Source organism: Hyla sarda, chromosome 8, assembly GCF_029499605.1.
Source record: "Hyla sarda isolate aHylSar1 chromosome 8, aHylSar1.hap1, whole genome shotgun sequence".
Lineage (NCBI taxonomy): Eukaryota > Metazoa > Chordata > Amphibia > Anura > Hylidae > Hyla > Hyla sarda.
The window spans coordinates 68,157,076-68,181,737 of record NC_079196.1 but is presented as its reverse complement, the minus strand read 5'-3'; the positions used below and the strand labels follow the sequence as shown (position 1 = coordinate 68,181,737).

General features: G+C 45.5%; 1 protein-coding gene across 8 annotated transcripts in view; it reads left to right on the top strand.

Annotated features, from left to right (window-relative positions):
- The window catches only part of NCKAP1 (NCK associated protein 1), a 181,883-nt gene that overhangs the window by 15,266 nt on the left and 141,955 nt on the right, over window positions 1-24,662 (top strand). For 4 of the 8 annotated variants that reach the window (XM_056536106.1, XM_056536103.1, XM_056536102.1 and 1 more), the window contains exon 1: window positions 2,049-2,409. The exons of 2 other annotated variants lie outside the window; for them this stretch is intronic. In XM_056536106.1, the coding sequence (XP_056392081.1) occupies window positions 2,302-2,409 (108 nt within the window). In that variant the 5' untranslated portion in view covers window positions 2,049-2,301. Of the gene's footprint in view, window positions 1-2,048; window positions 2,410-24,662 lie in introns of those variants that run through there. 2 more of the 8 variants (XM_056536105.1, XM_056536104.1) reach the window with 1 other exon arrangement.

Here is a 24,662-nt window from a genome sequence, read left to right as displayed (position 1 = left end):
CATATATTAATCACTTGAATAAGATATAGTTTATGTCCAATTTACTATTTATTTATATGTTCACTCCATTACGGGTTTTACCCATTCTCCCAGCTCCACATTTTCTAGAAATCTTTATGTGATGTCACCGGTTACCACAGTATTTAAGATGCATTTCTTGTCCATTATACTTACCATGATTAAGACTTGTTAACAGGTCGAAACGCGTTGGTTGCGTTTCGTTTGTTCTTATCCACATTATGTTCCAGTTTGGTTTTTAATATTTTCCAATAAAGACAGTATTTTATCCAGTTTGGGAGCCGGATGCTACTTTCTCCTCTGCCTAATTGCTGCACCTGGGAACACGGCCCTTGCTTCACTCCGAGTCTTCCAACTGGAGAGGTGTGTTACCGCATACATGATCTGGGTCTGAGAATTATAACGGTGAGCTGAATTTTTCTATTTTGCCTGTGATATCTACAAGAACATGCCAGTGTAAAAAATGAAGATTTTGAATTTTCTCCTTCAATTTGCTGCTATTACTATGAAACACCTAAAGGGTTAACAAACCAATGTAATTTTGAATACTTTGAGGGGTGCAGTTTTTATAATGGGGTCATTTGTGGTGCATTTCTAATATGAAGGACATTGAAATCCACTTCAAAACAGAACTGGTCCCTAAAAAATTTTGATTTTGAAAATTTTGTGAAAAATTGCTGCTGAACTTTGAAGCCATCGGATGTCTTCCAAAAGTAAAAACATGATGCAATCATAAAGTAGACATATTGTATATGTGAATCAATATATCATTTATTTGGAATATTCATTTTCCTTATAAGCAGAGAGCTTCAAATTTAAAAAAATGCAAAATTTTTTAATTTTTTCATCAAATTTTGGAATTTTTCACCAAGAAATGATGCAAGGATCGACAAAATTTTACCACTAACATAAAGTAGGATATGTCACGAAAAAACTATCTCGGAATCAGAATGAAAGGTAAAAGCATCCCAGAGTTATTAATGTTTGAAGTGACAGTGGTCAGATGTTCAAAAAATGGCTGGGTCCTACACTAAAAATTGGCTGGGTCCTTAAAGGGGTAGTCCAGTGGTGAAAAACTTATCCCCTATCCTAAGGATAGGGGATAAGTTTGAGATCGCGGGGGGTCCGACCGCTGGGGCCCCCTGCGATCTCTCTGTACGGGGCCCCGGCTCTCCGCCGAGATAGCGGGTGTCGACCCCCGCACGAGGCGGCGGCCGACACGCCCCCTCAATACATCTCTATGGCAGAGCCGGAGATTGCCGAAGGCAGCGCTTCGGCTCTGCCATAGAGTTGTATTGAGGGGGCGTGTCGGCCGCCGCCTCGTGCGGAGGTCGACACGCCCCCTTCCAGCGGGCTGTCGGGGCTCCGTACAGGAGATCGCGGGGGGCCCCAGGGGTCGGACCCCCCGCGATCTCAAACTTATCCCCTATCCTTAGGATAGGGGATAAGTTGCTCACCACTGAATCACCACTGGACTACTCCTTTAAGGGGTTAAATCAACACAGTTTTCTATACAGTTCCATACAGATTTTAACTTGAAACTGTATATGTGAACCGTATAGCAATAACGTGGTGTGCATGCACCCTTAAGAGGTCAGAATAGGACGAAATTTCCCCCGCAGTCACGTATATATAATTATGCAAATTAGCATGGCCAATATTTTCTGGCAAGAAAGGTGGAAACCCTATTCCCCTGACAAGCTTGAAAAACTAGTGCAAGTAGTTTATAAGTGTCTCTAGAAGCTGAAAGAAAAATTGTGCAAAATTCAACAAAACAAGCTGAGAAATCTGCCCCCAAGTGCTTCCTGTCTGTTAAATTGTCTATTTGTTGTCCCTGTAAAAAGTGACAGTCCAGGGGGTGTCCGGATGATACACTAATGTCCAGGACAATGCTGCGGCAGCAATCTGGGAGTCCTGCGCGCCCCCGCGTGTATCCGCGTCCACAGCGCCACAGCCGCAGCCTCCAAGCCGCACAGCGCGCATGCTCGGAATCCCGAAACGTACTCCACGGGAAAAGGGGAGTGGGGGCGCGGCGTGGGGATGGTCACGCCCACATTCGGCAGGAAGGGTGGTGCTGGGAGACGGGTGCCAGGCAGGCGTGTCATCGCGTTAAACTGCGGAGCATGGGATGTGTATGAGGGTCCCCCCTCCATAACAACATCCCCCCCTCCTCCCGGCCCGGTGGTATCGTCCCAGTACAGCGACACCGCCGCTTCTCCCTCCCTGCAAGGCCTGGGACAGCTCCGGCGGCGGCGGTGACGATAGTGGCAGGACACAGGCAGCATGTCGCGATCCGTGCTGCAGCCCAGTCAGCAGAAGCTGGCCGAGAAGCTGACCATCCTCAATGACCGGGGTATCGGGATGCTCACCCGGCTCTACAACATCAAGAAGGTAAAAGAGAGGGGGCGGCCGAAGAGTGCGGGCCCGGCTGGGTATGCGCGGCCCCTGGGCTCACCCACACACAGTGCACGGGGGAGGCGAGGATGATGGGGGTTATCCTGCCCTGATCTGCATGTACAGGGGGTGATGAGGAGGAGGACAGGGCGGTGCAGGATGAGGATCCCAGCTGCAGGAGGAGGAGGAGGAAATCCTCCATGTTATTACTGATTACAGGAAAGAAATCTCTGCTGACAGCCCCTGTGGCCGGGCACCCCACTGACAGTCCCTGTGGCCGGGCACCCCACTGTCAGCCCCTGTGGCCGGGCACCCCCCTGCCAGCCCTCTCCCGGGCACCCCCCTGCCAGCCCTCTCCCGGGGGCAACCCCCCTGCCAGCCCTCTCCCGGGGGCAACCCCCCTGCCAGCCCTCTCCCGGGGGCAACCCCCCTGCCAGCCCTCTCCCGGGGGCAACCCCCCTGCCAGCCCTCTCCCGGGGGCAACCCCCCTGCCAGCCCTCTCCCGGGGGCAACCCCCCTGCCAGCCCTCTCCCGGGGGCAACCCCCCTGCCAGCCCTCTCCCGGGGGCAACCCCCCTGCCAGCCCTCTCCCGGGGGCAACCCCCCTGCCAGCCCTCTCCCGGGGGCAACCCCCCTGCCAGCCCTCTCCCGGGGGCAACCCCCCTGCCAGCCCTCTCCCGGGCGCAACCCCCCCTGCCAGCCCTCTCCCGGGCGCAGCCCCCCTGCCAGCCCTCTCCCGGGCGCAACCCCCCCTTGCCAGCCCTCTCCCGGGCACAGGCCCATCCATAGCCAGGAGCAGGTCAGGGATCACAGGGGGATGTCACTGATTTTGTCATACATTACAGGTTACACTTATACATTGTTTCACTGATATCTATAAATTAGAATGTAAGACAGAGTGTAAGCTACAGTCTGTCAGCTATGTTTGTAAATAACAATGTATCGCAGCGTATAAGCCACAATGTATCACTGTAAACTGTAAATAACAATGTATAACTGTGTAAGCTACAGTGTATGTCAGTGTTTCCCAACCAGGGTGCCTCCAGATTTTGAAAAACTACAACTCCCAGCATGCCTGGACAGCCGAAGGCTGTCCAGGCATGCTGGGAGTTGTAGTTTTGCAACACCTGGAGGCACCCTGGTTGGGAAACACAGGCTGTAGCTTACACATACACCAATCACTATTATGTATAAATAACAATGCTGAGGAGCACTGACAAGGCCGGGCACTGCTCAATGATTCATGGGGACAGCCTGGATTAGTTCCTGAAGTCGATCACTAGGTTTAGGATATTATAAACCAGTTTTTATACATTTTGGGTATGTTTACATCAGCATTAGGAGCTCCTTTTTACTGATGGGACCTTTAGCAGAGAAAAAAAAGTCCTGCACGTCAGGTTTTTTCTACGCTAAAATCCTGCAAAATAATGGACATCAAAGGGAACCTTGACGGACCCTATTTAAAGTAAATGGGACCTGTCAGGTTGGTGTCCAGTGTCACAGCCTTAGTCTATCCCCGTCATCAGCTTGTGTACCGGAGCTCAGCAACACCCATGGGAACATAGCCTTAAATCAGTGTTTCCCAACCAGGGTTCCTCCAGCTGTTGCAAAACTACAACTCCCAGGCATTTCTGTACGGAATTAGGCCAAAAAATTCAGCTGGAAATTCCACCAAAATTTACTAAACATTGTGTTCAATTGGGAATCAGCTATCCCGTTCACACCGCGGAAATGCCGAATTCCGCAAAAATGTAAGTCATACTGTTAATTTGGCTGAATCCCATTGAAGTGAATGGGGCTTTGAATTTCAGTGGAATTCTGTGTTTTGAGCGCTCAAAAATTCTGCTGAAATTCTGTCCAAATTCCAGTCAAATTCCACAAAGCTGCTGGAAGCTTTGGAATTTGAGCGGAATGACAGAATTTGCGCCGTGTGAAGACCATCAAGAAGTTATCCGCCTTTTAGCTGACCAGTGGAGGTCTGACTGATGGGACCACCACGGACAGATGAGCAGAGTGCTGGCTACGTGTGTACTGCCAGTCCAGTCATTCGGGGGACAGTTATCCCTTATTCTCTGGATCAGTTGGGGTCCCACCTGTCGGACCCCTACATTCAGCTAGTTATGCCTTATGGATATGTGGTGTCTCAGGGTGTGAAGGGTGTAGGTGTATGGGGCAGATGTTGTAGCCCATGGGCAAGGTGTTATTAACCCCTAAATGTTCGTGACGCCAGTGCGTGGTTTTCCCGGTAACCACAAGAACGGTGGTACCGCTATCCCAAGGTTAGGCAGGGCAATAATAGTCCAAGACCATGTTAGGGTTAACGGTAGCTTTACTGAGGTAGACAGATGGCACAGTCTTTACAGCTAGGCCAGGATCCCAGAGAGGTGGCCAGAAAAACGCAGCTTGCTGGGACTTGTAGTGACTTTGACAGACTTTAGGACAGCCACGCTGACTATAATAGACTTGACTGTAGGTAGTGACAGCAGACAGAGATGGCTTGACTTACGGACATGTGGCTGTAGGTAGACTTGAGGCCTCCAGATGTGCTGGACACTGGCTCTGAGACGTCTGGTCTTTACTGTATCTCAGGATCAAGAGTGTGGTACAAGAGAGAGATTGTAATGGCTGCCCCTCTTATAAAGGGGGGCTGAGCTAGAAGCCCATAGGTCAAGCTGCAGGTCACCTGGTGCTCTCTGGGTAACAAACACATCAAGTGAACACATGATCATGTGACTAACTCAAAGGTCTTTAAAGGTCCTTAATAAATAACACACATAACACCATACATAAAATATATATAAATAAATATATATATATATATATATACACACACACACACACATACAGTGGTCCCTCAACATACGATGGTAATCTGTTCCAAATGAACCATCGTTTGTTGAAACCATTGTATGTTGAGGGATCCGTGCAATGTAAAGTATAGGACAGTGGTCTACAACCTGTAGACCTCCAGATGTTGCAAAACTACAACACCCAGCATGCCCGGACAGCCTACGGCTGTCCTGGTATGCTGGGAGTTGTAGTTTTGCAACATCTGGAGTTCCGCAGGTTGTAGACCACTTGTATTGGAGGTTATACTCACGTGTCCCTTCCGCTTCGGACCGTCACCGCTGCCCTGGATGTCGCCTTCCATCACTGTCGCCGCGTCCCTGACGCTCCAGACGTCTCTGCTTCCCCGGTATCCTCGCTCTCCGTCGCCGCCATCACGTCGCTACGCACGCCGCTCCTATTGGATGATGGGACGGCGTGCGCAGCGATGTGATGACGACGATGGAGGGGATCCCGAAGAGGATGCGCCGGAGCCCCGAGGACAGGTAAGTGATCGTCAGCGGACCACACGGGGCACTGTAAACGGCTATCCGGTGGCAGCTGAAGAAGTCTGCGCTGCCGGATAGCCGTTTATGCGATGGCCCTAACATACAAAAGCATCGTATGTTGATGCTGCCTTCAACATGCGATGGCCTCTGAGAGGCCATCGTATGTTGAAATGATCGTACGTCGGGGCCATCGTAGTTCGGGGGGGTCACTGTGTGTGTATATGTGTGTATATATTACTATGGGGGAGACACTGCAGGAGGGCCCTTAGGACACAGAGGGACTCAACCTGACAGGGCCTAAGTGCTGTATGGGACTATATCCTGTACTGGGACATCACAGATAGGGATACCTTCAGATCTTTAATCAGCCGCCAATGTCAGATGGAGTGATGTCATTACATATCTGGTAAACTAGAAGGATTGGATATCTGTGATGAATAGCATATATGACATACAGCGAAACCTCTTTTTAGAAAACCACCCAAAAAAGTTGTCTTGTCAAAGGAAATTGCCAATGTGCATGATGTATTGTAGACTGAAAATCCCTGTCCTGTCACAGAGGTGGTCTTTTCGAGAGGTTACATCGTATGTACATTTGTTATTTTTTGGTTTTGCGCCTTTCAAAGCTTGTTTTGTAATTCTTAAAGGGGTTTTCAGGGTTCGGACACTGCAATTTTAAAGGGGGCGGGGGAGGACTGGTATAAATAATCTTTTGATAGGTCATACCTACATTTGAGAACACAGAAGCACCACAGATTTCCTGAATGAATGGGATCTATAGAGAACTGAGACTCTATTGGTGCTACATAGAGGTTCTGGACATCTGCCATGTTTCCTGCAAACCATCATTGAGTTGGACCTGTGTTTAGAGAATTCTGTTTGTTTTTTAGTAAGTATAGCCCCCTTTTTTTTTTTTAGTGGTCGTCAAAGATCACTAAAGTCCCCTATGTCATCTTATACAGTCATGGCCATAAATGTTGGCACCCCTGAAATTTTTCAAGAAAATGAAGTATTTCTCCCAGAAAAGGATTGCAGTAACACGTTTTGCTATACACATGTTCATTCCCTTTGTGTGTATTGGAACTAAACCAAAAAAGGGAGGAAAAAAAGCAAATTGGACATAATGTCACGCCAAACTCCAAAAATGGGCTGGAGAAAATTATTGGCACCCTTAACTTAAAGGGGTTCTCCGGTGCTTGCACATCTTGTCCCCTATCCAAAGGATAGGGGATAAGATGCCTGATCGCGGGAGTCCCACAGCTGGGGACGCCCGTGATCATGCACGCGGCACCCCGTTTGTAATCAGTCCCACGGAGCGTGTTCGCTCCGGGTCTGATTACGGGCGACTACAGGGTCGGTGGCGTGTGACGTCACGCTTCCGCCCCCCCATGTGATGTCACGCTCCGCCCCTCAATGCAAGCCTACGAGAGGGGGAACGCTACGGGGACTGATTACAAACGGGGTGCCGCGTGCATGATCACGGGCGTCCCCAGCTGCGGGACTCCCGCGATCGGGCATCTTATCCCCTATCCTTTGGATAGGGGATAAGATGTGTAAGCACCGGAGAACCCCTTTAATATTTGGTTGCACACCCTTTGGAAAAAAATTACTGAAATCAGTGGCTTCCTATAACCATCAATAAGCTTCTTACACCTCTCAGCCGGAATGTTGAACCACTCTTCCTTTGTAAATTGCTCCAGGTTTCTCTTATTGGAAGGGCACCTTTTCCTAACAGCAATATTAAGATCTCTCCACAGGTGTCCAATGGGATTTAGATCTGGTCTCATTGCTGGCCACTTCAGAACTCTCCAGTGATTTGTTGCCATCCATTTCTGGGGGCTTTTTGACGTATGTTTGGGGGCATTGGGGGAGATTTATCAAAACCTGTAGAAAGGAAAATTGCTCAGTTGTCCATAGCAACCAATCAGATCGCTTCTTTCATTTTTCAGAGGCCTTGTTAAGAATGTAAGAAGTAAGCTGACTGGTTGCTATGGGCAACTTTGCCTCTGCACAGGTTTTGATAAATCTTCCCCATTGTCCTGCTGGAAGACCCAAGATCTCGGACACAAACCCAGCTTTCTGACACTGGGCTGTACAGTGGGACCCAAAATCCGTTGGTTTTTGATGCCTTGATGTCTTGCACACATTCAAGGAACCCAGTGCCAGAGGCAGCAAAACGACCCCAAAACATCATTGAACCTCCACCATATTTCACTGTAGGTACTGTGTACTTTTCTTTGTAGGCCTCATTCCGTTTAGGGTAAACAGTAGAATGATGTGCTTTACCAAAAATCTCTATCTTGGTCTCATCTGTCCACAAGACGTTTTCCCAGAAGGATTTTGGCTTACTCAAGTTCATTTGTAGTTTTCAAATGTAGTCTTGCTTTTTTATGTCTCTGTGTCAGCAGTGGGGTCCTCCTGGGTATTCTGCCATAGCTTTTCATCTCATTTAAATGTCGACGGATAGTTTACGCTGACACTGATGCTCCCTGAGCCTGCAGGACATCTTGAATATCTTTGGAACTTGTTTGGGGCTGCTTATCCACCATCCAGACTATCCTGTGTTGACACCTTTCATCAATTTTTCTCTTCCGTCCATGCCCAGGGAGATTAGCTACAGTGCCATAGGCTGCAAACTTCTTGATAATGTTGCGCACTGTGGACAAAGGCAAATCTAGATCTCTGGAGATGGACTTGTAACCTTGAGATTGTTGATATTTTTCCACAATTTTGGTTCTCAAGTCCTCAGACAGTTCTCTTCTCCTCTTTCTGTTGTCCATGCTTAGTGTGGCACACACAGACACACAATGCAAAGACTAAGTGAACTTCTCTCCTTTTTATCTTTCAGGTATAATTTTTATATTGCCCACACCTGTTACTTTCCCCAGGTGAGTTTAAAGGAGCATCACATGCTTGAAACAATCTTATTTTTCCACAATTTTGAAAGGGTCCCAATAATTTTGTCCAGACCATTTTTGGAGTTTGGTGTGACATTATGTCAAATCTGCTTTTTTTCCCTCCCTTTTTTGGTTTAGTTCCAATACACACAAAGGGAATAAACATGTGTATAGCAAAACTTGTGATACTGCAATCCTTTCCTGTGAGAAATACTTCATTTTCTAGAAAAATTTCAGGGGTGCCAACATTTACGGCCACGACTGTATCTGTGATGTGTCAGACAATTGTTTCAGTTTGGTTTCCCTTGATTGGAGATTGCTTTACATCAGTGGTCTCAAACTGTGGCCCTCCAGATGTGGCAAAACTTCAACTTCCAGCATGCCCGGACAGCCGTTGGCTGTCCGGGCATGCTGGGAGTTGAAGTTTTGCCACATCTGAAGGGCCGCAGTTTGAGACCACTGTTTTACATGATCAATATAGAGGTGCTAGACGTGTTCTGATTTCCCAATTTACCACTTTATCCTTAAACACAGAATTTGGGGGCTGTAGCTGTTTTGAGGGTTTACATATATCTATCCATTGACATAGGCAATACCCAAAGACCTATTAATCGTTGGCAGACACTGCCCCCCCTCAACCCTGCATTTGCTGATGGGCGGTGAAATTACTGCATATTAGGAAGTTTTCACACGTCTATTTCTGTTATTTTACTTATGTTTCCTGCATAGTATTTATACATGGTACAAGCTATATTTCCCCTGGCTTTGTTGGTGCATGTGAATATTCAGTATGGTAACTGACAGGTGCAAATGGTCATGTATGGGCCTGTTAGAAGTCAAAATGATCCGCCATGAATCCTGAAAAAACAAACTTAAGGCCATGTTCACACTATAGAATTACTGAGCAGAAATCGGTGGAAAAATCATGCTCAGAAATTCCATTGCAGCAGAGTCCCATTGTTTTCAATGGGATTCTGATGCAGCGTGCACACCGCAGAATTTCTGCGGGAGTTGGGAGTATTCCGATTCTGGTGTCCGCAGAAAGAATGAACGTGTCAGTTCTTTTGGCGGAATCCACTCAGAAAGGCATTGCAGTCTGTGGAGCGGTCCTAGCGATGGCATTTTTTTAGATGGTACAGGTAGAGATGAGCGACTTTACAGTAAATTCGATTCGTCACGAACTTCTCTGCTCGGCAGTTGATGACTTATCCTGCATAAATTAGTTCAGCTTTCAGGTGCTCCCGTGGGCTGGAAAAGGTGGATACAGTCCTAGGAAAGAGTCTCCTAGGACTGTATCCACCTTTTCCAGCCCACGGGAGCACCGGAAAGCTGAACTAATTTATGCAGGAAAAGTCATCAACTGCCGAGCCGAGAAGTTCGTGACGAATCGAATTTACTGTAAGTTTGCTCATCTCTAGGTACAGGCTATTTGCGTAATGTCCGCCCGTGTTTTTCGAGCGGACTTTCTGCAAAATTTCTGCTGTGTCAGCATAGCCTTATGGGGACAGTGGGACTTGAAGCTCTGCGTTGTACAGAGCCATTATATACAAATCTAGAAGTCTATGGGTCCTACTGCAAGTCTCTGATTTCCGAAGAAAGTGTTGTGATTTATTTTTTGTTAGACAGAAGACAGAAAGATAAATAGTGGCTTGTTCGATCAAACACTTTACTACGGAGATATCTGGGATAATATCTCCATGATAATCCAGCAGAATGCCTTTGTTCTTAGGGCACAGATTGATTTTTACACTGCATCCGCAATGCATGTTTAAATATTGGTCATCGGTTTCGCCTGCACTAACCTGTCGGTACAGACAGGTAATGCAGGTGACACCGATGACAACTATACTTACCAGGTCCCGTTCCGTGCTCCGGTTCTCCATCAATCTTCAGCATCTTCTGTTCTCAGGCCGATATTAGTCAGCCCTGGATCGGAAGTTACCGAAGATATAGCGGGAGAACCAGATCACGGAACGGGACCAGGTAAGTATCATTGTCATCAGTGTCACCTGCATTACCTCTCTGTACCGACAGCTTAGTGCAAGTGAAATTGATGACAGATTTCCTTTAACATATGCACTGTTTACAGCCAACATATCCATAGACCCCCATTAGCCAACAGAGCCCAAGAGTGTCCTTTTGGCCTCCATTTTCATGCTATCTGTCAGGGTTTGCTGTGCAGTGTTTCCCATCCAGGTTGCCTCCAGCTGTTGCAAATCTACAACTCCCATCCTTTGGCTGTCCGGGCATGCTGGGATTGTAGTTTTGCAACAGCTGGAAGAACTCTGTTTGGGAAACCCTTGTTTGCTGGATGGAAAAAGGCTGTTCCAGTGAGCTGCTTCTAATACCGCCCGGTTTACGTAGCAGTTCAATTTCAACATGGGACCGTATGATGGATGTCACATCATAAGGATAAGGCTGGCTTCACATCACGATTTCAGTGTCCGTGCACAGATACGATTTCAGAAGCATCTCAGATTCTGACATGCTGAGAAAATGACCAGATGGTAGTCTGGTAGTACGATCGGGTCGGCAGCCCCATAATAGTTAATGGGCCCGTACATGTGCCTGCACAGATACGATTTCAGCCGATTTGAGCTTCTGCAATCGTATCTGTGCAGCGGACACTCAAATTGTGATGTGAAGCCAGCCTTACTTTCATTGGGCACTGCAAGGCCAAACAGAAGACATGGGAAACATTCACGAAGAAAGCCATGCACCCATCACAGACCTCTTCATGCTTGATGACACTCATTCCTAGTGGACTTCAGCTGGACATCTCTGAACATACAAATTCCCGTTGTGACTGCCCAAAGTGGGTGGAAAGAGATGATAAGATGTGATGTTTGGCAGCCATTTGATATCTGTCATGTATAAGTACAGATTAGCTTTTTTGGGCATAACTGCACCAAATTGACGCAATACTGTATTTTGTGTAAAGTGTGGAGGCTGAACCCATAGGTTTTGATGCGACCAGTCAAGCAAAATGTGAATGGGGACCTCCCGATAATGTCGGAAGAGAAGGGTTAGGCATGTTGGATAGTCACCAAAGAAGTCTGGCAGCAGCTTTCTCCACTCTCTCCTTCCAGTACATATGATTGCTCTGCTCAGCGTTCATGTGTATGTGGGGGATCTGAGAGATGGCTGACACCTATCTTATAGGTACCATTAGTGTCAGGAAAAAGTGTTGGTGAACTGCCTGGCGGAGCTCAGTAGTACAAGTACGAGTTATGATTGTTCCCGATCCTGGCTGAATGATCCCCCCCCCCCCCAACACCACCATAAACCTGTAAGATTGTCTCAGCATGTATTTTATGCTGTACAGTAGGGCTGGGCGGTATACCGGTTCATACCGAATACCGAAATTTGTGGGGAAATAATCCCCACACCAAATCATGTGACCCGCCAGCGCTGTCCTGCTCCCCCCTCAATTATCAGCCCAGCGGGGTACTACTCACATATGTCACGCGCAAACACTGCCCTCCTTCTCTTTGTTGGGGGCCGCCGGCGCTTGAGCTCACTGTACGCCAGTGGTCTCCAACCTGCGGACCCGCAGATGTTGCAAAACTATAACTCCCAGCATGCCCGGACAGCCAACGGCTGGGAGTTGTAGTTTTGCAACAGCTGGATGTCCGCAGGTTTGAGACCACTGCTGTACGCTATATCCCTATGCCCGGGCTGCAAAAGATAAAGAAAAGCCGGCTTCTTAGATGACAGTGGGCTCAGCCTATCACTGGCCGGGGTGGGACATCGCTCCGGCCGGTGATAGACTGACGGCTGTCCGACGTTCCAGTCCCCAGCGTAAGGCCGACGTAGGTAAGTTAAAGTTTATTTTCTTAATCTTTTGCAGCCCGGGCATAGGGATACAGCGTACAGCAGTGGTCTCCAACCTGCGGACCTCCAGCTGTTGCAAAACTACAACTCCCGGCATGCTGGGAGTTGTAGTTTTGCAACATCTGGGGGTCCGCAGGTTGGAGACCACTGGCGTACAGTGAGTTCCAGCGCCGGTGGCCCCAAACAAAGAGGAGGAGGGCAGTGTTTGCGGGTGACATATGTGAGTACGGTAGTACCCCGCTGGGCTGATAATTGGGGGGGGGGGGAGCAGAACAGCGCTGGCGGTTAGCACGATTTGGGGGGGGGAGCGGAAGAGCGCTCGCGGGTCACATGATTTGGGGGGGGTGGGGTGTGGTGAAAGAAATACCTTGGAACCGTCATATTTTACAAAAATACAGTGATACACATATTTGGTCATACCGCCCAGCTCTACTGTACAGCAAATGTTAGGTGCATGTGCTAAAATGGGTCCATAGACCCCTTTAGACCTGATGGATCTTTTGAAGAATGTCCTCCAAGGAAGTATACATCAATATTTCTTTTTATTTTTGCTCTACAGTCACCTACAAGCACAAAAATAAAAAACAAGCAAAGGTACATAGTCAACTGTGTATAATCATAGAAAAAGGAAGGTAGTAGACTCTCTTGTGGACACAGTCAGTATTGGACCAGAAAACCTAGGAATGACAGTATAAACCCTTTTATTGCATGAGGGCCAATGGGGGACACATACTGCCGTATGGTGTATAGTGGCCTATATCAGGGCATTCGTTTTGGTGCGTAAACAAAGAGATTCTCCTGACTTAAAGGGGTTATCCAGGAAAAAACATTTTTTATATATATCAACTGGCTCCAGAAAGTTAAACAGATTTGTAAGTTACTTCTATAAAAAAAAAAATCTTAATCCTTTCAGTACTTTTTAGCTGCCGAAGTTGAGTTGTTTTTTTTCTAAGTGCTCTCTGATGACACCTGTCTCGGGAACTGTCCAGAGTAGAAGCAAATCCCCATAGCAAACCTCTTCTACTCTGTGCAGTTCCCGAAACAAGCAGAGATGTCAGCAGAGAGCACTGTTGCCAGACAGAAAAGAACAATTCAACTTCAGCAGCTGATAATTATTGGAAGGATTAAGATTTTTTAATAGAAGTAATTTACAAATCTGTTTCACTTTCTGGATGCAGTTGATATATAAAAAAAAGTTTTTCCTGGAATACCCCTTTTAACTGTCTAAAAAAAAATCAAATGTGAACAGAGCCATTTATTAAGAGATAGGGAATAAGGGGCTGTTTGAAAAGGGGGGGGGGGGGGGGGGGGAGGAGATCAGACAGTTAATAACTCGATAACCCTTCTGTGTCAGATCTGGACTTCACCGAGATGCCAATGATCCGTTGACTTTGGGCAGATTCAGACCGGTACACACAAGTGTAATATGGATGCCTAAATGTTACGCTTGTGTGACACCAGCTTTAGTTCCATTTGGTATTGTAGTTATTGATGTGAGCATCTGAGGTTCCAAAAACATATTAAAGGGGTATTCCGCCCCTAGACATCTCATCCCCTATCCAAAGGATGGGGGATAAGATGTCTGATCACGTGGGTTCCACCGCTGGGAACCCCTGCGATCTCTCCTACAGCACCCCGTGTCATCTGCTGCACGGAGCGAAGTTCACTGTGTGCCTGATGATGGGCAATACATGGACCGGAGTATCGTATTGGGACGTCCCGCCCCGCCCACTCAATGCAAGTCTATGGGAGGTGGTGTGGCATCTGCCACGCCCCCTCCCATAGACTTACATTGAGAGGGCGGGGTGTGATGTCACGATACTCCGGCCCCTGTATTTCCCGTCATCAGGCACGGAGCAAAGTTCGCTCCGTGCTGCAGATGACACGGGGTGCTGCAGGAGATCAGACATCTTATCCCCTATCATTTTGGATAGGGGATAAGATGTCTAGGGGCAGAATACCCCTTTAAGGTTCCCAGGTGTGTGAACAGCAGTCATTGATCTATGTTGTGCAATGCTCCGGATATTTTAAAGGGATACTCCACTGGAAAACATTTTTTTTATTTTTTTAAATCAATTGGTGCCAGAAAGTTAAACAGATTTGTATATTACTTCTATTTAAACATCTTAATCCTTCCAGTACTTATCAGCTGCTATATGCTCCACAGGAAGTTCTTTTCTTTTTGAATCTCCTTTCTGTCTGACCACAGTGCTCTCTGCTGACACCTCTGTCTGTTTTAGGAACTGTTCAGAGCAGGAGAGGTTTGCAATGGAGATTTGCTCCTACTCTGGACAGTTCCTAAAATGGACAGAGGTGTCAGCAGAGAGCACTATGGTCAGACAGAAAGGAAATTCAAAAAGAAAAGAACTTCCTGTGGAGCACATAGGAGCTGAGAAGTACTTGAAGGATTAAGATTTTTAAATAGAAGTATTATACAAATTTAAAGGTATGAGAAAAACCGCACTCACCCGTATATCTTCATGCAGGATACAATTTTATTCCAACAAGGTGACAGATAAGTCCATGGAACACAGTAATAGCAGGTCGGCACCTCATGGAACGCTCCTGAGAGTCCTAGCCGACCTGCTATTACTGTGTTCCATGGACTTATCTGTCACCTTGTTGGAATAAAATTGTATCCTGCATGAAGATATACGGGTGAGTGCGGTTTTTCTCATACCTTTTATATTGGAAATAGCGATTTGTGCCCCTTCACCTAGCACCCCTGTATACTGCAGCAAACACAGCCTCGTAGAAGCTAGTGCGGATTATACCGATCCAAATTAAACAAATTTGTATATTATAGCAAGTGAGAGGAAGATTTCCGGTACTACCAGTTAGCAGTACTGGAAATCTTCCTCTCACTTGCTATAATATACAAATTTGTTTAATTTTCTGGCACCAGTTGATTTAAAAGAAAAATGTTTTACAGTGGAGTACCCCTTTAACTAGTGTTCTGTGTATGTACCATTTCAGGCAGGGGACAGACTGTAGGATTCTTCAGTGAGATGACAGGATGTGTCTGCCCCCGTACATCTGTATCTTTAGCAGTGTTTTATAGTTTGTGTGTGTATGTGTGTGTGTTTTTTTTCTTTACCATGTACTGACCCTGTAGCTGACCTTCACTCCTCTTCTCTATTACAGTGTGTAGATGACCTTTGGAAACTAAGTGAAATAACTGAATGTCAGCCAGATTGTTAGTGATAATGGTGGTTAGTGCCATTCATATATAGAAGTCAATAGCGTCTGCAGTAGAAAGCGAAAATTCCGCTGCCCAAAATCTGCTACGGACAGCCCGCGGAGAGAGCAGGAAACACGCATGTCAATTTAAAAAAAGCATTCCAGGACACTTATTTTTTTTTTCCCCTCTATAGTGCAGGATAGGCTATTGTTAGAGAATAATAACCTACATCTTTTCGTTGATATGGCAGGCATGGAATACGCTTCATTTTGGTTTACAAATACCCAATGATGTGGGTTCTGTAATGCCTACATTTCCGTAATTTGTGAATTGTGGGTTTTCGCCCATGACTTCAATGAGGGAAATCTAAATCTGAAATAAAATTCACGGATAACTGCTGTGAATCCTGCAGGGGAATCTGAAATTATGACTTTTTTTTTCCCCTTCCACCCATTAGGAATCTGTAGCAATCTTTTATTATTGACATGTCCGTTATTGAAGCAGATAATATTCCTCGACAGGACCTTTCATTGACCTCAATGGGGCTTTGATTCCATAAAAACTTCTGTGGTTTTCAGTCCGAGGCAAAAGCCTGATACAGTTGGTAAATTATCTGACCGTAGTCACTAGCTGCCTCCGGCTGGCTCATTAAAATAAATAGGGCACGGCATCCATCCTAAAGCAAGTGGTTTATGAATTCTCCTGCCCGAGATTGGGAATGTGATGTAAATGCACCTGAAGGGTAGGGTCAGACGTTGCGCATCTGCAGCGTATTTCACGCTGCAGATGTACAAATGGCTGTCCCTAGTGTGAGCTCCCTGTCTGCTTGTAGCAGAAATCAACTGCTACAAGCAGACACACAGGGATCATGCACAGTTTACTACAGACTCGCAGATCCCCTGTGTGTCTGCTTGTAGCAGTGGATTGCTGCTATAAACAAGCACAGCAGGGAGCTCACTGTAGGGACTGCCATCGGCACATCCACAGCATGAAATACGCTGCAGATACACTGTGTCACCCTACCCTGATACATACATCATGTATAGCATCAATAGGGGAGAGGATATTCTGAAGGCATTTTTCTGTGTGTGAACAGAATGCCAGGGAGGGCAGCTACAGGGAACACAGGTATCTCACCAGGCAGCTTCTTCATCTGGACAATTGCTATAGAATACATGTAAATAATACAAGGTGCAAGTTGTGGTTACAGATCATCAAGTCTGCTTTGTGACACTATATATTACTAAAGGTGACTATTATACTAAGACAGTGTCCATTCAGATCCTTTCAGCCTTATGTCAGATCTTTACTTTCTGCCCAGAACTAAAGGCCCATCCACACTGTGGACATTACCTTGCTTGCAGCAGGGTAATTTTTTTTTATGGGATTCTGCTGCTCTATTCAGACTGCGGAATTCCTGCCAGTGAAATGGATGTCCGCCCAAATAATGAACACGTTCTTTCTCATAAGAATTCCACGCGGAGATTCCTGTTGATATCAATTTCTGGCACGGAAATTCAAATTCCGGTTTCCGCAGAAAGACTAGACATGTTTTTCTGCAGAGTCCGCACAGAACGCATTGCCTTCTATGAGCGGTCCTAGTGCCGGTATGTTTAGACAGCGCTCCGCTGTTGGGGAAATTTTCCATGTGTGAACATAGCCTTTAGGTGGGATTCTGCCTGAATGCATTGCCATCTATAGAGACCCCACATGACTGAAGGGTCCTACCGCTGAAGTATTTAGCAGCACCTGCTGCAAGCGGCTGAATGTCTGTATTGTGGATGTCTGTAGTGTGGAAGCATAGTGGTTGGGAAACACTGGTCTAACATCTAGGGATGTAAGAAAAAATCGATTCCCGCGATTATCGCGATTTTTCACTTGCCGATACTGAATCGATTCAAAATATTTTTGAATCGATTCTTTTAGTGATGTGGAATTTGTATCTCCTGATCCCCGTAACAGCATGTCCCGGGCATCAGGAGATACAAGTTCCACATTTTGTCAGCCGGATCTGATGCGGCGGCGCTCTGGGTGTACGGAGCGGGCTCCGACTCGTGCCCGCTCCATACTCTGCAGCCCCCGGCTGTTCACAGTAACCGGGGACCGCCGCTAATAGCCAGCATGCGGCGATCGCCACGGCTGGCTATTAACCCTTTAAATCGCCGCTGTCAAAGCTGACAGCGGCGTCTAAAGGGACATGTGTATGCTCCCTGGTGGGCTAGATTGCCCCCCCGCAGCGCGATCGCGGGGGGGAGATCCACTATGGAGGTAGCCGGAGGGCTTTCCTCTGCTTCCCTGCTCTCCGTGGCTCTGTCATTGATAGATCCTGGCTGGACCAGGTTCTATCAATGGATCGCAGATAAATGGAGTTCAATAGAACTATATTCATCTGTCTGAGGAATCTGATTCCTAAAAGACTAATAAAGTATATAAAAAAAATAAAATAAAAATAAAGTTTTAATAAAAGTGTAAAAGACATTATTTTTTTTAGACCGAATCGGGATATATCGCGAAGTATCGTCACCTAGACGGTATCGCGACATATCGAATCGCCACACTGGTATCGCGATTCGAATCGAATCGCCAAATTCTTGGTGATTCACACCCCTACTAACATCATAGAACTTGTATATAAAGGTGACCGTACACATAATGTCAACCACACCTTTTACACAGGTCGATTATCGGTTGAATGAGTGTTAGTAGGAGTACTCAGCAATCAGCTAACAAATGGGCATCCGGGAGGGCCGTGGGGAGTGAAACTGCCGACAGTCATCTAAGGTGTATGACCGCCATAAAGAACCCTTATGGCTTATATCCCTTAGAAGGTGAAATATAGAATTGTATGCCCAGCACACCATCAGTTATTTTGCATTGATCCTGCTAGTACTGCTGAGTAATTCCTACATATTCCATGCAGCTTTTCATAGTGTCACTACATTGATTCTCCATTGTAGCGGTGTTCTGTGTCCACACTGATTATTGACCTTCCTCAGTCAGACATTAAAGGCGGTTATCGTATAGTTAATTGTTTGACATAGACTGGGGAAAAAAGCAAAAAAAATAGGAAGTTACATGTATACATCTGTTATAGTATATAGCCATGTCACTCTTCTGCCTGGGAACATAAAACTGTCCGTATATAAAACAAGAACCATTAACAAATCGCCCATAAATGGCAGTCTAATGGAAAAGGACCGGCTACAGTCTTTTTCTCTGTGCTTTTTTCTGAGCAGCATAGGTTTGCAATGGGGATTTTCTCCTGCTCTGGACACTTCATGATACGGGCATCAGGTGTCATCAGAGGGCACTGTGGACAAGACAAAAAAGAAATTCAAAAAGAAAAGAATTTCCTCTGTAGCATTCAGCTGCAAAAAAATACTGGAAGGGTAAAGTTTTTTTTTTTTTTTTAATAGAAGTCATTTGCAAATCTTTTTAAAGGAGTATTCTAGGGCAAAATAATTTTTCTCCTATCAAAAGTATAGGGGATAAGTTATAGATCGCAGGGGGGTCCGAGAGCAGGAAGTGAAGTTTCGTCTCCAGCAGAAAGCCGCGGCAGACATGCCCCCCTCCATGTATCTCTTTGGGGTACATGGAGGGGGCATGTCGGACGCTGCGTCACGCGGGGACGGAACGCCCGCTTTCCAGCATACTGCCGCGGCCCTGTCCAGGAGCTCCCGGGGGCCCCAGCGCTCTGACTCCCCCCGCAATCCTTCGGATAGAGGATAAGTTATGTTGCACTACAGATCTCCTTTAACTTTCTGGCACCAGTTGATTAAAGAAAAAAAAAGTTTTCCACCGGAGTACCCCTTTAAGATTTTTAAATAGAAGTAAATTATAAATCTGTTTAAATGTTCTGGCACCGTTTAATAAAATTTTTTGTTTTCCAGCGGAATACCCCTTTAGGGTGTATTCACACGTACAGTATTCTGTGCAGATTTGATGCGCAGGATTTCAAGCTGTGTTCAGTCATTCAGTTTACATTGAAATCTGCAGCAGAAAATCCTGCGCATCAAATCTGCGCAGAATACACCATTAAAGCGCAAGTGTCAAGCCCGCCTGATCTTCAGCTCCACCATTGGGAAATGCAGGCCACGCCGTACCACGCTCAGTGAAGTTCTGTGCACGAGCCCTTATCTGATGAATGGGAATCGTGTATGGAACTTGACGGAACTGATTTTTAAAGTCAGTTGCTAAAATCTGCAATATATTTGCAACATAAATGACAGGATTTACATATAAGATCCGTACTACAAGTCAGTTTCTAAGTAGATTCTGGATGGAGGTTTTTTACAATATGTGGATCAGATATTTCTTAAAATCTCATCCACTTTGCTTCTACTGGTATATATGGGGGTTTTTATAGGAATATCTGTTTCCTATTCAGCCTGTGTGAATATACACTGAGGGGGCATCCAGTAGTGGAGGAGAGTGTGGATAGAAGTGATAATATAAGGCCCGCACCTTTTTATGGTTGCACCTATGTTTTAGCTTCATTTGATGATTTCTTTAAAGGGGTATTCCAGGCAAAAACTTTTTTATATACATCAACTGGCTCCAGAAAGTTAAACAGATTTGTAAATTTCTTCTATTAAAAAAATCTTAACCCTTTCAGTACTTATGACCTTCTGAAGTTAAGGTTGTTCTTTTCTGTCTAAATCCTCTCTGATGACACCTGTCTCGGGAAACGCCCAGTTTAGAAGCAAATCCCCATAGCAAACCTCTTCTAAACTGGGCGTTTCCCGAGACAGGTGTCATCAGAGAGCACTTAGACAGAAAAGAACAACCTTAACTTCAGAAGTTCATAAGTACTGAAAGGACTAAAAAAAAATTTTATAGAAGTAATTTACAAATCTGTTTAACTTTCTGGAGCCAGTTGATATATATATAAAAACCTTTTTGCCTGGAATACCCCTTTAAAATACCCAAATTTAAAGATAAAGGGGGAGATTTATCAAAACCTGTCCAGAGGAGAAGTTGCTGAGTTGCCCATAGCAACCAATCAGATCGCTTCTTTCAGTTTTGAAAAGGCCTGTGAAAAATGAAAGAAGAGATCTGATTGGTTGCTATGGGCAACTCAGCAACTTCTCCTCTGGACAGGTTTTGATAAATCTCTCCCAAAGTTTTTAGAATTTTAATGTATACAATGACTAATCCTGAGTTCCTAACAACACTATGGCGCAGATTTATCAAAGACTGTCTACGGTAGAGCTATTTTCCAACGTTTATTTGGGTGGTGGGTTTGACTAGCGTGCATCTTATTTATGAAGAAGGAGCAGCAGGATGATTAATTTTGCGCAGCTTTACTGTGGTGGGAAAAGCTCTACCACATACACTTTTTCCAAATGCTTGTAAGGGAGGGAAGTTACACTTACCCGGGTCCTGAATTTGGCAGGTTAGGCGTTTTTACTTTAAAGGGGTACTCCGGAGAAAAACTTTTTTCTTTTAAATCAACTGGTGGCAGAAATGTAAACATATTTGTAAATTACTTCTATTAAAAAATCTTAATCTTTCCAGTGCTTATTAGCTGCTGAATGCTACAGATGAAATTCCTTTCTTTTTGGAACACTGATGACATCACGAGCACAGTGCTCTCTGCTGACATCTCTGTCCATTTTAGCAACCATGCATAGCAGATGTATGCTAAGGGCGGCATGGTGGCTCAGTGTTTAGCACTGCTGCCTTGCAGTGCTGGGGACTTGGGTTCAACTCCCACTAAGGACAACAATAAATAAAGCGTTATTATTATTATAAGAACGTCAGCAGAGAGAACTGTGGTCGTGATGTCATCAGAGAGCATTCCAAAAAGAAAAAAATTTCCTCTGTAGGATTCAGCAGCTAATAAATACAGGAAGGATTAAGATTTTTTTTTTAATAGAAGTAATTTACAAATATGGAAAAAATAAATGGGGCTCAAGGGTCAAAGATATCTGGTTTAAGTTGATTAGTATTTATTAATATAAAATACAAAAAGAACTAAATAGGGATGTACAGGGCCCTTGTACCTCCCTAATTAATTGAATAATAAAAAATAAAATATGATAATCCCAATATAAAAACTAGAAATAACTATAAAATTAATAACAACTATAAAATGCAATTTGAGCCTGTATATCAATATATAGATCTTCTGATCTTGAGGAACAGCACAGTATAAAAGTTCATTCCACAACTCTTGTTTCCAAAGATCTTCAATAAAAAAGATAAAATGTATCCGCTACAAATAATCAATTGATGCGGTAGTGCTGTATCCATCCAAACTTTGGCAACTAGATCTCACCAACACAGTGATACAATGTGGCACTTTGTGAGCAGTGAACAGTCACTCAGAATCACTCTTTAAGCATTTCTGCGTATGTCATACATCATAGAAGCCAGTTTGCAATATTTTTCATATAATGCTCACCACTCCGAGATATCACGGATCTCCCTTCAGTATAATTGTGGGGGCCGGCTGTATGACGTCTTGTGGCCGGTGCCTTGCCTCTGTCAGGGATCGTGCTGCTGGAGTCTCGGCCAACTCCTATAATCGCGGCACTTGGTGGTGGGCACCGTTTGGGGGACTGCAGCGCTGTCAAGCGGAGCCCCTTGGTCTGACCAACTTAGAATGATGGTGGTCTGGAGACCTCAAGTCTTTGTTGCAGATGGCCCGATTGGCTTCTCGCTAGTGGTTGTTGCATGCGATAGGCAGAGTGAGTAAATCGGCGGCGTTCCTCGTGCAAAGGTCGCGCGCTCGGAAGATGGTTCACTGTGATGGATGCCTTAGATCTGGCAAATGATTGTTATTCTCTCAGAAGAATGTTCTTTAATGACAGGCTCAATATCGCAATGTCTAAATCGCTGGACGCGTTTCAAAACCTTCCTCGGTTTTTTCTTCAGCAGCGGACACACGTTCCGCTGCTGAAGAAAAAACCGAGGAAGGTTTTGAAACGCGTCCAGCGATTTAGACATTGCGATATTGAGCCTGTCATTAAAGAACATTCTTCTGAGAGAATAACAATCATTTGCCAGATCTAAGGCATCCATCACAGTGAACCATCTTCCGAGCGCGCGACCTTTGCACGAGGAACGCCGCCGATTTACTCACTCTGCCTATCGCATGCAACAACCACTAGCGAGAAGCCAATCGGGCCATCTGCAACAAAGACTTGAGGTCTCCAGACCACCATCATTCTAAGTTGGTCAGACCAAGGGGCTCCGCTTGACAGCGCTGCAGTCCCCCAAACGGTGCCCACCACCAAGTGCCGCGATTATAGGAGTTGGCCGAGACTCCAGCAGCACGATCCCTGACAGAGGCAAGGCACCGGCCACAAGACGTCATACAGCCGGCCCCCACAATTATACTGAAGGGAGATCCGTGATATCTCGGAGTGGTGAGCATTATATGAAAAATATTGCAAACTGGCTTCTATGATGTATGACATACGCAGAAATGCTTAAAGAGTGATTCTGAGTGACTGTTCACTGCTCACAAAGTGCCACATTGTATCACTGTGTTGGTGAGATCTAGTTGCCAAAGTTTGGATGGATACAGCACTACCGCATCAATTGATTATTTGTAGCGGATACATTTTATCTTTTTTATTGAAGATCTTTGGAAACAAGAGTTGTGGAATGAACTTTTATACTGTGCTGTTCCTCAAGATCAGAAGATCTATATATTGATATACAGGCTCAAATTGCATTTTATAGTTGTTATTAATTTTATAGTTATTTCTAGTTTTTATATTGGGATTATCATATTTTATTTTTTATTATTCAATTAATTAGGGAGGTACAAGGGCCCTGTACATCCCTATTTAGTTCTTTTTGTATTTTATATTAATAAATACTAATCAACTTAAACCAGATATCTTTGACCCTTGAGCCCCATTTATTTTTTCCATATTGATCCTATTTTTATACACCGTGGGTATAGGTGTGTGTTGGGTTGCTCGGGTCCTTGGTGATTGTCAGATAGACAGGAGCCTCTCCATTTTGTTTATAATAATTTACAAATATGTTTAACTTTCTGCCCCCAGTTGATTTAAAAGAAAAAAGGTTTTCACCGGAGTACCCCTTTAATTTCACAGAGCTGCCGGGACATTTTTACTTGCATTTTAGATGCTACAATCAAATTTGATTGCGGTGTCTAAGGGGTTAAAGCCGGGCATCACGGTGATGTCTGGCATTAGAGATGGGTCCTGGTAGCAGATAGCCGCCAGGACCACTCTGCTATGACCCACGCTCAGCTCCTGAGTGCGTGTCATAGAAGGGGAGTCGGACAAGGTCGTCCACAAGAGGTTAAAGGTTCAACTGCGGAAGGTAGAAGTGATTCTCACGCCTACTGGTAGGTGGTGTAGCTTTGCGCCTAAAAAAGTACCTTTGCGCACAAAATAGCGACTTTTGACAAAAGTCGCAAAATGATAAATACGTGACCACTGCATGGTCAAAAAGTTCTACGGGTAGGCAAAAAGAGTGAAACTGTCTGTCAAAAGATGCCGAAAAGTCGCTAAATAGGCTGCTTGCGCCTGTACTGCGCCAAAACATAGACAAAAAAAAAATGCTCTAAAAGCAATGATAAATTTCCCCCTATGTTTAGCTGATAATGCCCCAAACCAGTGTTTTCAAACCAGGCTGCCTCCAGCTGTGCAAAACTACAACTCCCAGCATTCCCGGACAGCCTTCGGCTGTCCGGCAATGCTGGAAGTTGTAGTTTTGCACCAGCTGGAGGCACCCTGGTTGGAAATCGGACCCACACTGTTGCTGCTGAACATACTGCATTGACGCATGGTCACTCTGACAGCAGGGTGTACTACGCCATACGACACGTATGTGTACAAGAACCATCCTCCTGTTATATCGGGGTCAGAGACCCCACATCTTGCCGCCCCCGTGTGAGTGTTAGTCACCGTGCAGATGACTGACTTATCAGATGTCTGTTTTCTTGGTCTATGAGCAATCAGATGGCAGCGACTTCCTCAACTGAAAGCAATGTAGAACTACTAAGCTGAACCCTTGTGGT